The sequence below is a fragment of the Phaenicophaeus curvirostris genome, chromosome 2 (genome assembly GCF_032191515.1).
Source record: "Phaenicophaeus curvirostris isolate KB17595 chromosome 2, BPBGC_Pcur_1.0, whole genome shotgun sequence".
Classification (NCBI taxonomy): Eukaryota; Metazoa; Chordata; class Aves; order Cuculiformes; family Cuculidae; genus Phaenicophaeus; species Phaenicophaeus curvirostris.
The window spans coordinates 89,217,916-89,232,365 of record NC_091393.1 but is presented as its reverse complement, the minus strand read 5'-3'; the positions used below and the strand labels follow the sequence as shown (position 1 = coordinate 89,232,365).

The 14,450-nt window shown below is 36.6% G+C and overlaps 1 protein-coding gene across 4 annotated transcripts in view; it reads left to right on the top strand.

Moving 5' to 3' along the window:
• Window positions 1-14,450, top strand: part of KCNK2 (potassium two pore domain channel subfamily K member 2) — a 132,554-nt gene that overhangs the window by 92,347 nt on the left and 25,757 nt on the right. For all 4 annotated transcript variants that reach the window (XM_069852808.1, XM_069852807.1, XM_069852810.1 and 1 more), the window contains 2 exons: window positions 7,190-7,350; window positions 10,616-10,802. In XM_069852808.1, the coding sequence (XP_069708909.1) occupies window positions 7,190-7,350; window positions 10,616-10,802 (348 nt within the window). The remainder of the gene's footprint in view (window positions 1-7,189; window positions 7,351-10,615; window positions 10,803-14,450) is intronic.

The following is a 14,450-nucleotide window of genomic DNA, read 5'->3' as shown; positions in this document are numbered from 1 at the left end:
AAAGGAAAAAAGCAAAAGGGAAGTTTGGGTTTTGGAGCTGATTCAGTTTTACTAGAATCAGAATTAGGGGTAAAATGAATGCAAGCAATAACAACAACAAGAAATAATTGAAAAAGGGACATAAGTTCTACTGCTGATGAGAAGATACTCTTCACAAGGCAAAGTGACAGCTAAATGAAATGAAGAACCTGTACTGGGAGGCAGAGCCATCTGAATTGATGTTTAAGCTTTTAAAAGCCTTTTAACAATTATTACCCAGTTGCTAGAGAAATTGCCTTAGCAACTGAATGTGAATTATTGAATACTCCAACAGCTTCTGTATCCTTACAGAGACTTTCCTTACAATGCTCCTTCAGCTCTCCAGCACAGAACTTTGACTCGAAGAAAGTTAATTTCTATTAATGTTTATTGCCTTTTCTTTTAAAATGAAGTTTATTGATTTGATTATGCCCCTTCCCATCCCCCTATCCCACCCCAACACAGATGAAAAGAAACCACTGGAAGGAGATCAGCTTCTGTCTTGTCAATTCTTGAATATCACACGTTTTATTAATGTCAGTCTAGTTTTTCCTGATGTTATTCATAGTTGAAAAGGAGCTATACCTTATGGTAATTGAGAGGGTTTCTTAGTAAAATATCTTTTATCAGGTTCAAGCCGTAACATGATAATGTTCAAAATATATTAACATTTTTGTGACACACAATTATGGTTTATTGCTAAAAAGCAGAATTTTGTACGTTGAGATCCAGCTAATACCTAAGGGAGGACTATGCTGTGCAGTGATATTAAGTAAATGGCAGTACTTTGTGACAACACTATTAACTGACTAAAACTACTGAAAGAATTGGCTTCTAGATACTCTGGTGACTCGTAGAAATATTACACCTAACTTCTGTAAAGCAGAGATTTTTGGTTTCATAGCAGGGTGCAGTTTAAAACAGAAGTTACTTCACTCCTTTGCAGTTGCATGGGGCACTTTTTTTTTCCCCCGCAAGATTCATGCAGCAATTTCACTAATTGCGTTTAGAGGAAGTATTTAACTTTTAAGCTGAAGAGTGAACTTTGGAGGAGGAGCATTAGCTGCATACCCATAATGGGACCCACAAGCAACAAATTGTGAGCGACGATTATAAGATATAGGATGTAGATGTGTGAAAGAATTTGTGTTTATGTGTAACACAGAACTATTTGCTTTCACTGAAAGGTAATTCATATTCAATTCACTCAAGTATTCAAATTTGTAAATAGTCTTTGTCCTTATTCAGCCTTCAAAATCTCTTACACTGTGTTTAGAAATATATCTGCCTGTGGATGTGTGTGTGCCCTGACAGAAAGGGATTCTGCAGATTTTGTTAAGTATTCACAACAGATTTCTGTGTAGCCTCGAACAAGCTTAGGTGAGGTTCTTTGAGGATTTTAGATGCCAAACTTTCCCTAGTTCAGGGTCAAAGTAATGTGATTGCATTGGCCTCAGTCACAGATTTGGTGTGAGTTACATGATATAGAGAAATGTGGACTTCCCTTCACTATGTTTGCTACATATTTGTACAAATGAGAACAGGAATTTTACAGGTACTTTACAGCATTGGGAGGAGGGTCACACGGAAGAATGAATAAGGCCCTTATATTATTACTAGTGAAAGCCATAAAACGCCATAAAGTGTATATTTGTAAAAATATATATATATGGCATGAGTATATGCAAGTGTATAAAATTTTGGAGTGTAGGACAGAGTTAAGAGGAAAGAAAGGAAAGGGAATCGGTGTAAAAATACAAATGTTTCTACATAGTGAAAATGGATGTGTAAGTTTCAGTATTTCTGCAGTTTATGAAGAGATTTCCACAGAGCCAGTATGGTTACTTATAGTTGTTTAATGATTCTGTCCAGTCCATTGTTTATCTATGAATAAACGCATATCTTCGCCTTAGCACTGATGGGCAGGCATGTATTTAAATGCTGACCTCCTGGGCCCTAATGGCAATCCAAAGGGGAAAATCATCTTAGCTACGAGTTCAATGAGGTACCATTCATAAAGATTTCATCAGATAGTTCCTTGAAGCCTGGAAAAAGTATCTTTTGACTTCTTAAAATCAATTTCACATACAGTATCAAAACACATGTATACCCTTTGAAAAAGGTAGTCACTGTAATTGAGCTGCGTAGTCAGGGTGGATGTAAACTTACTGTAAACAGCTACTCAGTGTCCAGTGGCTGAAGGTGAGGGCATGGCAGCCGGTTCAGCTGGCTCTGGCCTTGTGGGAATCAGCAGCAAGGAGCCAGTCTTTCCTCTGAGTCTATACAGTCTTCTCAGTTACAAGTTTCTGTAATCTATTTTTGTGTAATTAAGGGTGTGTGGGATCACTGAGTTTTCATCTTTCAGTATTGAACTGTTTCATCAATTGCCCACGTATTGAAACCTATAGCTGAGTTTCTCATGTCTCAAAATATATGACATTACTTGAGAATTATTTGCACTTTCTTACCTGATGAACGATGTCTTGTGTAATGTGAGGTGTGTCAAAAACAGTGAGAAAACATTTGCTTGTGTTTGAATTTACGTTTTCTTGTTTGCAAAGAAAACGCTTCAAACCTTCCCCAGACCTTTCAATCTCACTTGAGCTATTTGATATAAATCAATCATAAGCAGTGACACTCTTTTCCAGTCAATTTTGCAAGTAAAATCTAGTCCTAGAACTCTCAAAAGCAGCTATAATCTCTCACCTAAGTAATACTTAATTGCAGCCAGCTAGTTTCGGTAGATGCCCTGCTTTGTCTAGGAATTTTCTGTGAAAATATGTTAATTTGGAGTATCTGTTCTTCTAAATCCACTTTGAAAATGTGGATCTAAAAGAGCTTTCTGAGAAACTGAGATACCAGTTAACTAGAAAACAAAGGGATCTTTTTCTCTACTTAAAACAGGGATTAGATTTTTTTTTTAAAATTAGTTGCCAGCCTTTGTTTCTATTAAGGTTTAAATGTAAAGACAGTCTCATGTCTCATCTGAACAGAAGCATCTTGCCAATTATATGAGACCTTGTAGGATTTCAAACTTTTCTATATTTCCAATATAACGTATTGTTTGTCACAGGGAAAAAAAGCCCACTACTAGATATCGAAACTTCAAACACTGGTTTGCTCAAAAGCCATAATATATTTGTAGCTATTAAAATAACTAATTTCTACTTAATAGCAAATCTATTTCAGATGGAAAGTTATAGATATTTTCATCCTCAAAGAACTACGTCAATAAAGGGGACAGGGACATGGGAATAAAAAATAGTTCCAGTGGAGTATTGATTTTTTTTTTCTTTTCATTTAGCATACCCTTGCTTCCATCTCTGTTGCTGACCAAAGGGGCTGAGGGTCCCTTTGAATTTGATTTGAATCTTGGAGGCTATAAGAGTTTTGGAGCTAAAACCATGGAATATGTTATTTTGTTGAATGAGGCAATTAATTTCAATCTATTTACAAAGGCCTTTTATTCTTAATTCACTCAAGGGTTCCTGGAAGCTCCTTCTGAAATGCATTTCCTGTCCACAGTTGATTGTCAGAGACAACATATTCTTAATGCACAAATTCCTTAAGGTATTAAAGGCATACTAAGCATTTAGCAGAATGCGAAAATGATTTGGTGAAAGTAGGAGGCGAATCATGCTCGTGGTTATGAAAGCTTGCACTGGGGAAGGACAGCCTGAAAATGGTGCAGACATTACCTTGGGTGAAACTGATCCCATTCTGTAAGTTAAATTTTGTACTCTGTGCTGTTCATTGCAGACAGTGTTGATTAAAAGTGCTTGGAAGGAAAATTTCTGATAAATTTAGCAAGTTTAAATCAAGTGCTTAGTTAATGTCCATGTTCCCAAGAAAGTGTAATTGCTGTAATGGGGGAACAAACTGGTTCTAGGAACTCACCATTTTGCAGAACAAGAGGAACAGAAAAGTTACACGGGACTGAAGGTGTGAAAAGTAACCAAGATACTGAGGCTGCTTGTATGATTACAGTGTGCGCTGTCCCCATCCCCTCTAGGTAAATAGGTGGGAGAGAAGAGCACGCAGAGAGCGTGCTGTGATGTGGCTGATAACCCTCAGGTTTCTCAGTGAGCAAGACAGTCATAGACAGATTTTATACCAGCCTCTGGAGCAGAAGTGAAGACTCCTAAGCGACAACCCTGTGCCAGGGAGCTCATGCAGCAGTGCCAGGTGTTCCTGCCCTGCATGTAGGGAAATGCTGTGTGGTACACAAGGAGATGTGGCGGCATTCCCATGGCTCTGTGCTCCTCTCCAAGCATGCTGCCCAAAATGAAGCTTTTCTTTGGTTTTACTTACCAGTAGGATTCTTCTAATTTTTTTTTCTTTAAAGAGAAGAATGATACTTTTCTGAGGCAAAACCCTCAGGAATTACATCAACCTGATGAAATATAAATGTTTCCTCTCCCATTGCATAAATGATGGATTAGCTTTTCACTGGAGAAACCAAGAGTAGGATGTAAGGACAATTTGAGTAACTTGTGAAGTAGGCTGTGGTGTACAACAGCAGACTGTTATGAAACATGACACTGTAGGAAATATGATTAATGTGTTATGGAACCCCTTGGTAGATCAGTTCACTTAAAGCACATGTCCTGTCACAAGTGTGCCATGGTTTGTGTGGTAAGCATCTGCACAGAATTAAACTGCTGCCTATTGGCATATTATTTTATCCAGTAGCGTGTGAGATATTTTTAGAAGTATAATTAATAATACAAGACCTTTTAGTCATTTATGTAAGAAAAGCATTTGTCATTTCTCAGAAAGAAAAGCAGCAGTTTGTGAGGGCAGAAGTCAAGTGAAGAACCATCCTTTTCTTGCTCAAGATATGACTCTGATTTAGGCAGGAGAATACACAGAGCTGAATGTGAACTTCGTGTCCTCATACTGATTAGCAGCAGATGAGACGTATGCCACAGCAGCAATTGTCTGTAATAGCTGCGGGATGCAGAGAGAATGCCAGTTTGTTTTATGAAGCTAACCGAGCAAAGCTGCCTGCTTGTGTGCTTTCCTGGACTGGTATTTTGTCACCATTATGAGACATCACTTTTATAGAGCAAGTGAATACAGTTCTTAAATTTAAAAAAAAGGGGGGGAGGGGGAGAGCTATTTCCAAATCCTTTAGTATAAGTTTTATAAATCTGGTGTATCCAGACCCCCGATTCTGAATTGCGTTAAGACCCTGCAGGAATTACACCCTGGCAACTATTCAAGCTCCTGTTGATGCATTGACAGGCTTGTTTACAAAGCCAGAGTAGCTTGGATCTGTTTGTCGTTTTTTGGTTGGTGATGAGCTAATTTTATTTTAAAACTCAAGGGTCATTTCTGCTTGATGCATGAAGGAACAAAGTGAACTCAGTGGAGCTAAAATTTCCTGAGTTACAATAAGCAGTAATTTTAGACCTGGATCTGCTTTAGGGAAGGATACTAAGTTGGACTAAAGGTGCTGTGACTTTATTCTACTTGTCAAAGTCAGACTTTTTTTTCATTGTGTTAGTGCAGGGAAAATTTACAAAGCTGGAGGACTCTACAACCTGTAATTGATTATATTTCCTTTAATTTTGTCCTTTTTTTTTAGTTTGACAGGGTTTGCTAGTCATGATTTGGGGAAAATTTATATTCACTTTTTTATCTAAATGAACTCTATCAACGGTCCATTTATTGTTTGCACGATTACTATCTTGTAACTGATGTTAAGGCAAAGTATCTAGGAATAAAATATATTACAAATGTGATTATTTTATTTTAATGATGTTCAGTGAGGGACAGCTTTGTCTCCCATGTACTGAAAGGAAAAAACAGTTTTGACAATGGAGCTTTGGTAGTTTACCTACATGAGAGAAGAAACAAAAATTAAGATAATAGTTTTAACAAAGAAAATCTATATTTGTCTTAAAGCAACATGCTCAAAATAGTTAAATGAAAATTCTGATAAATAGGGAAGCTATTCATTAAATGTACTTTGCATTGTAGGAGCTTGAAGTCATCGTTGTGCATAAATAATAAGCTATTTTAAAAAGGAAACTAACACTGTAAGCTCTCAATAGAGCTGATAAAATTTTTCAATTGACAAATTGACAAATTGACAAATTTTGTCTATATTTTCACCTGAAACCTGGATTTTTAAAATTAAGACTTTAATAAAAAAGAAATTACTTGCAAAAGTGTTTTACTTTACTTTTTGTACTAAAAAACACATAAATTTTAAAAAAGCCTTTTGTTTAATTTCTCCATGGAAAATAAGCCTGTTTCTGACAAAAAGATGCCCCCAAGACCCCCAACAAAAGTATTTTTCCTTCAAAGCATGCATTGTGCTGAAAAGTGAAACAAGGTCAAAAATGCTGAGGTGTTACTGCAACTACAGCCCTGCTCCACTAAAACCCTGAGTGATCCTTTGTAGGAGGAAAACTTTTGAATTACAACTAAGGATTGATGCTCATGAAACTTGTCTGTAGGGTTCTGCCAAGGATGTTTTGGAGATGCTTATGCCTGTGTTGCTTGTATTGGAGTTTCTCCATTTTAAATGGGCAAGTAGCTATTGAAGTATCACAGGTATCAGGATGCTCTTTTACACAAGCCAGTGAAGACTAAATTATTTCCACTTTCCAATGGGCACTGCTGTGACTTATAAAGTGTTTCTCTAAGCTTTGTTTGCTATACTGGATGAATTAAAGCCTCTAATAATGAAGACTCTAAGCAGTCTTGTTTATGCTGGAAATCCCTGGTTTGCTTATCCAAATGTGGGTTTTTTCCAGCTGCTTAACTTTGAAACTCAGCACATCTGAAGGCAAATTATATCTTATCTATGAGTACTGCAGCCTGCCATTTACAAGTCCAGTAATAGTCATACCCATGTAGCAGAGGCTAAGACATAGCTTAACTAATTGGGATTTACTACATGTAGTAGACGAGAAAAGATGTGATTTATTAGAAAAAAAATAGCGTTTATCTGAGAGAAATAAGTGAATTGTGCAGCAGCTTCATTTTAGCTCAAAGAGGATTTATAATCAACAGTTTCAATTGATTTTTCACAATGTTTGCTGTGTCATATGGTTAACCTAGTAGGACCTGGGTTTTTTGTTCTGTTCTTTCAGTCCTTTTAAAATGTGTAATGTAATGTATGTAACTTCTTAACCATCTAAAGTTGTTTGTAATTTAGGCTTTGGAAACATCTCCCCACGTACACAAGGTGGAAAGATATTCTGTATCATCTATGCCTTACTTGGAATTCCTCTGTTTGGTTTTCTGTTGGCTGGTGTTGGAGATCAACTAGGCACAATCTTTGGAAAAGGAATTGCCAAAGTAGAAGATACCTTTGTTGTGAGTATGCCAACTGCCTTTTTCTTCATGCTGCTCATTGTTCTTAAGTTAACAAATTAAAGGAAAAGTCTGAAAAACAGGGTATAGTTCAACATTTTAACCAGCAAAAGGTATGAAGAACTTTGCCAAGTCTGAATATGTTATTGAACACTTCAAACCGAGAGTTGGATGAAGCTGAACATTTTCTGCAATAATTATGGTTGGGGAAAGGAACAAGATCCAAAACATTTAATTTTCGTTTTGCCTTTACAGTACTCCTAAGTTGGCTGTAACGTTTACCTGTTTAACTTTAAAGTTGTCATATAGGTTGTGGTAGGAAGTTAGTGACTCAGATGGCAAAGTGAAACTGTAGGGGTAACATGGAAATTATTGCCGCTACTTTGAGTTGATTCACAGAATACATTTGGGGTCTAAGTCTAGAATCACAATTCTTAAAATCTCCATTCACATGCCATCATACCTGAGTAAATGCTTATAGTCCATAGACATGCGTATTTCCAGATTTATGGGTCTGTAGGTGACTAAAGCTTTGGTCATACACAGAAGCAGGACAGCCTAACTGGTACAGAGGCTGTTGGTGCTTCCCTGACATTGGACTCCTCTTTGTGTTCTCCCCGCTAGACTTTAGGATGTGCTACATTTTAGGATATTTTCAGCCTCGTCTGCTAAATTGCTTAGCACAGTGGAGAGGTTCATGTCCTTCATTTCTTTGGGTACCATCTTTAATTTGTGCAGCATGGCACAGCTTCAGTAGAGGAATAGACCTGTTAAACACATAAGAAGCTTGTACAGATATTGGTAATGTTCAGCCATAGCCAGTCCTTGACAACCAAATGCCTTGAATTCTAGCAGGTGAACTTAATTTACTTAACTTTTTTTTTTTCTGAGTGTGAAACAGATAGTTTTATTTACTAATATAGTTATTAATAATGTATTTATTGAGGTTTCTGAAATACAATACATGGTAAAATTAAACTTTATAAAATTAATTATTTAGGGGTTTTAATAACCTTTAATAAAAGGCTTAATAAAAGATTTAACTGTTAGCTAATGGTCAAAACACATATGAAATACTATTTGTCTTTTGATACGTAGAATACTCCAGCGAGTACTTAATAAGTAGGCTGATTTTGTAGCTGTTTGCATCAGCCCTCAAACATTAGATGTATTGTTTTTCTGCAGCAAGCCCTAACCTTTCATGTGGAACACTATTTCTCTATAGGAAGAATCTGCCATGGCTTTATTTTTAAGCCAAGCAAACTGAAGCTGTGTTGAGTAGCCTTATGCAATGGGTAAACACAGGCTTGAAAGCTTTTTAAGAAAAGGCAGTTATTTTGGACTTTGAGAAGGTACTGGTGCACAGCATCCATTTCAGTTGAGATTAATCTAAAAGAGGCAAGAACACTCCATAAGAACATTTTATTTTTATCTTTTCTGGGTTGTTTTGTAACTGAACTTTATTATTTGCTTAAAAATACAGAAGACTCGAGATTAAATTGTGTGCCTCTCAGCCTGTTCCTCATAAGGATAATGGTTTTCCTGTTTTCTGAATGGATTTATCTCTACAAGAAGGATGCCCCAACATGAAGAGCAGCATCTTGCCCCTTTTTGGCAATATCCAAATCAAAACTCTGATCTATACGTTGCAGTCTGAAACACTCGTTCTGTTTTCTGCTTCTCTGAAAGGAGAACTAAGAGGCACTGATGGGTCAGAACAGGGAATTTCATGTTGCCATATCCCAAACTACTACTATGATTTGGATTACAAAAGCTGCACCTTGGCCATGCTGACTGTAAAACAGTTCCCATTGGAACTAAACTTAAATACAGGAAAAAATGCATTGTGGAGAGTCTGATTTACTTTTTTGGTGTCATTTTGTGCAATCCCTTGTTTGCTTTAAGTTGAACCAAGGCTCTTTGGATGGATGTAAAACTATACTAAGAGGAAGATTGTCAGACTGTTAGGGCGTGTCATATGTGACTTTGCAGAGGTCTGTTCTAGCTTTGGTACTGTTAAATTTCATTAATATTCAAACAAACAGATAAAGGATTTTGTTCATTACATCTACAGATTATCTCAGATGATGAGAACTAAAAGTTGGAGGACAGAATTAGAATTCAAAATTATCCTGAAAATTTTGAGAAGCAGTCTGAATATATAGGATTCAATTCCAGAAGGAAAATTCAAAGTACTCTCTGAAAGAACAATAAATATGCAGTTACATGTCAGGAAAGAGTTGCCTAGGTGCAGTTTTCTAGTAATGTGCTGAGGTACTCATAAGATAGCATGGGCTTATGTCAGTGTTGTCTAAAAGCATACATTATAGTTAGAAGTATAAATAGGAGTGTAAATAAATACATAGATACAGCATAAGAAAAGAGCTTTCCATTCTATTTTATGCTGGTTTTTATATCTAGTTTTGAATACAACACCCAATGAAATGTAGATTAGTTAGTCGGAGTTGAGAACAGACAAGTGAGGAAAGACTGAAACAAATTAATATATTTGGTCTCAAGAACATATGACTGAAAGAAAACCCCTGCAAAAGTTTGCTGGAAAGAACAAAGTAGCAGTTTCTTTGTTTGCCTTATATATGACAATAAATAGTAGACTTCAACTGAAGTAGGTGGGGTGCAATTTAAGCATTAGGAAAGCCTTCTAATGAGAAGAATGGTTAAGCATGATCACATTTTGCCAGGCCACTACTGTGTTTGCCAGTACTGTGTAAGCAGTGGCTTAATTGGGGTGGTTTTATCTTGGAGCAGTTTTATAAGAGGTGATCTCTCCCTTCCAGCTCTTGTATTCTGTGGTTCTGTTTAGCAAGCTGCTTGATTAGAGAAAACTGTGTGATTGAAACTCACCTTTCTTACTCAGTTTTGTGAATGCACAAAAGTAGAGTCATCACAGGTGCAAGCACTACTTGAAGCTCACTCGAATGTCTAGCCCCTCCCCTCAAAACTTCAGCATGATCAGCTGTTAGTATTGACGAATGCTACATGAGACGCAGATCTCAAACCTGGCCACAATGAAGAGTCCATCCTTGCTCTGCGTATCATGCTACCAAATGTTTCCTAGGGTAGTCATGTTTGCTTTGAAAGTCTTTTCAAAGTAAAAACCTGCTTTGATTTTCCTGTTTGTTTGAGAATTATAATGCGCTGTCCTCTTGAGCAATATAGTGTCACTGAAGGGGATGGATAGGTGCTTATGTACAGTGGTGCAGTTTTATTAATGATGGGTTTCCTCTCTTTCCCCTTCCCTTTCCAGAAATGGAATGTCAGTCAGACAAAGATTCGCATCATTTCAACAATAATATTCATACTGTTTGGCTGCGTGCTGTTTGTTGCTCTTCCTGCAGTTATATTCAAGCACATAGAAGGCTGGAGCACACTAGATGCAATTTACTTTGTGGTGATCACTTTAACTACCATTGGATTTGGTGACTATGTTGCAGGTAAGATTTTCTAAACAAAGATACCTCCCTGTGCAAAATATAATAAAAGTGTTATTTTCTGCATTTTGTATTATTTTGGGACATTCATATGCCTGTTGTGGTGCCTCTCTCGCAATTTTACCCTTTATCATTCTTGTGTAAGTGCACATGAGATGGCCTGGCCCCATCTTGGATCATGTGGCAGACTAGAGACAGGAGGTGGGACAATGAAATTCATGGTCTCTGTCTCAGTATACTCTGCTTGCTCTCCTGTACTGTTTAAAGATGCTTTGCTTAATTTTAGATAGATTTTTTGTTCTTACAGATTGAGTGAAGTGCAAGAATTAATATAGTATTTTAGTCTGCTGAATATTTTTTTCAGCGTCAACCACTTAAAATGTCTTACCTTGTGAAATTATATGACGCAGTTTTTGTGTACATCTCTCACTTCAAAAGCGTTGTTCCAGAGCTCTGTTTCTGCTGTTGAGATGTCTCTATTGCTGTTGGATGCTGCTACTGTGCTTTGTTTCTTTTGTTTCCTGTGTATGCATTTGTCCGTCTGTTCTGTAATGTAAGGAGAAGGTTTAGCACAACCTAAATGCATCCAACTTTTCTGGTTCTATTAACCTGGACTGGATTGGTTGCAAATAATTTTGTAAAACTGAGCAGAAATCTTGGGCCAGTTTTCTGCATCAATTTTTTTCTTGGAAAGGTGCTAGAGGTGTTAGACCAATTCTCAGAATAGGATTGACTAAGTTGTCTGTGTTGAGGAATTATATTGGTCCAAGTAAGTGATGTTTTGACATGAGTATTGGAAATTCAGAGCTTTGTGCATTGAGACCAAGACTTACTTTCTTCAGCCTGATCTCATGCTTCTTCTGATGCAGCACCATCATTTCTCTTCCATGAGATGCCTCTCTGACTTCTGAACTCTGTGCAAACCAGAGATAGCTGTGAAAGGTAACTGAGAAGGACAGCAGGGCTAGGCTGCTGTCAGTGATCTGTCCTGCTGGAAGGAAATCTTCCTAGTAGGCATCCATGTGGTGTGGGCACCTCCCATGTCCCATCTGCTGCCATGGCTGTTGCATGAGTCAAAGTGCACCAAGGTGAGGGTCTTAGATTGAGTAGCTTCTTCTAGTTACTTGCAGGCCTGCCTGAAGTTTGCCTTGATAACAGGAATGTAACTGATCTTGTCTCTGGCAAATGTTTTTCAGTCTGGTGAAGTCGCACAGAGATTTTTGTGGGACTAACTGAACTGTTTAGCAAGTTCATAAGTGATCTAGGTAAAATCAGTGGAAATTTAGTTAGTGTAGAAGATACTAATTTATGCAAGCTGTTTAAAAAAAACAAAGGTCACATAAGAAGTTGCCAAAAATTCTTCTAAATTATAGAATTGAGCTGTAAAATGGTACATGAAATTCATTTAGACTTTTGCATAGTATTTTGTAATGTTTGTTTGTTTCTTTTGAATTTGTCTCCCTGATTCCCCCCTGTTCTTTTTCTTTTCCCATATTGTTTCTCTTATTTCCATTTTGTGGAATTTGTGATTCTGGTCAGATTCAAACTTAGCATCCAATAAAAAATTACGTTTTTCCAAACTAGGAGTCTAAGGGTTTTAAAATTTAGTTCCTGAGGGTTATGTGTATGTCAGGGAATAAAAATAATAGTGTATAAAGGCCTGGTTATATTTACTGTAAGGCATTATGTGAAATGGTCCACTTGGCTCTAGCTGGAACACTGAGTACATTCATCATTACTCTCACTTTAAATTTCTGCAGGTTTTTCTATTTGTAGACCACTTGATATCATAATTTGTTCCTACATCATGCCTGTTTTTTAATTTTACCAGGACACATTATCTCTCTTTCTACAGAATGTTCTTGAATTGTATCATTCTATAGCTTGTGGCCTTTTATGGTTCACTTCATAAATACTTTTTTACTTTAAAGTTCCACTGTAAACGCATGATGTCAAAATGTCATGGATGTTCTTTATTTTCTTTTAGAGTAACATGCACAAGACTTGTATTTGTACTGTAATATGTTATTGAATTATGGTTTCAGTGTGTGGGAGTTGTATTTGTACTTGCAGAGATGATGCTCAAGAGAACAAGGTTAGATGATTATATCTATCATAATTGGGAGTTTAATATTGCCACTAGACCATATTTTGTCAGAGATTAAGTTGAAAATATCATCTTTGTGTGGACTAATATACTTAGTTTATGGCAGATGATCTGAAATATTTTTCAAAATGCGTCATTTGTTTTCTTGTTATTCCAGCGACTAATTGTCTAGTTAAACCTTGCCTATTTTTCATAATTTTATTTTAATTGTCTGTGCTTTGCGTTGTGGAAGCTTACAGTCATTGGTGTACAAAAATGCAAAATATTTGAAGAAAACTGGCATTGCAAGTTCTCAATAGAGCTGATAAAATTTGTCTTAAGGGCTAGATTTCCTTATTAATTTTGACAAAGTATGTAGAATCTTTAGCATGCTAACAAATTAGTAAGTTGTCTATTTTTTTTTGTTTTGTTTTGCTAATTTTTCCTTTAGCTAAGTCATAACTACAATGTGGATACTAAGTGCCATTGATGTTTTGTGGTAGACTTCATCGAGAACACTCCCTCCTGAAAGTTTAGAAAACCTGAGTGCCATAAACAGAGGCAAAACAAACATGTGGGATTTAGGCATGTAATGCTATATGAGGTTGTAGGGGAGGTTTTCATGACAGAATATAAGTATAGCATCTGAAATCACTGTGTCTCTAGACCATACTCTTCTTGGTTTTGGTTCATCATGGGGAGGCATGCTGCAAGCAGAAGGTCACTTCAGTCCACTTAGTGCCCAGGAGCAATGCATTTAGAAAAAAAAAACCTCACACTTGGCATTAATTTATTCCTTTACCTGATGTTTTTTTTCTTTTCTGACCAAAAGGGCATGTTTCTTAGATAATTCTTAGAGTGAAAATCACCATCTTCCACTCAGAATTATAGTCAAATATAAAACAGAGTGGCAGGCAGGTGTACTCCAATATGAAACTACAATAGAGTGAACTCTTCAGCAATAAAAATAAAATGGACACACCTTGTAGCATATTCAATGATTATATGTCAATTTTGACTAATGAAGTTCCTGCAAAAAAATCCCAAATTCCTAAATATTTGAAAATTTCCAAATATTCTGGTAATTCTTTTCTGGAAACTGCCATCCCAGAAGGAAAATGGGTTTGCAAACTCTACATACATTTGTGATAACATGTATTCGGGTTATAAGAAACATTTCTTGCACTATCTTGCAATATTCTTGTTCACTAACATGGAACTCATTACTTTCTGGCACCACTGGAATTAAAAATTGAAACGAAGCCCTGAAGATCTTTTAGCAGGTAAAGGCAAGAATGTTTCTGAATAGCTGTACCAAAAGGGAGCAAACAGTACAACTTGGAATTCAAGAATTTAATGACTTTAAAGGCGGTATAGCAGGTTTCCTTAGTAGAAACTCTTAAGGAGTTCTCCAGAATTTTTCTACAAGCTTCTCATTTGTACTGGAGAAGAAGTACCCTGTTCCAGGAAACTAGAATTCCAAAACATTTTCTTTTGTATTCAGAACCTACAATGGTATTGGAGCTTGTAGAAATTTCAGGCACAGTTTCCATGAGCAAGAGAAG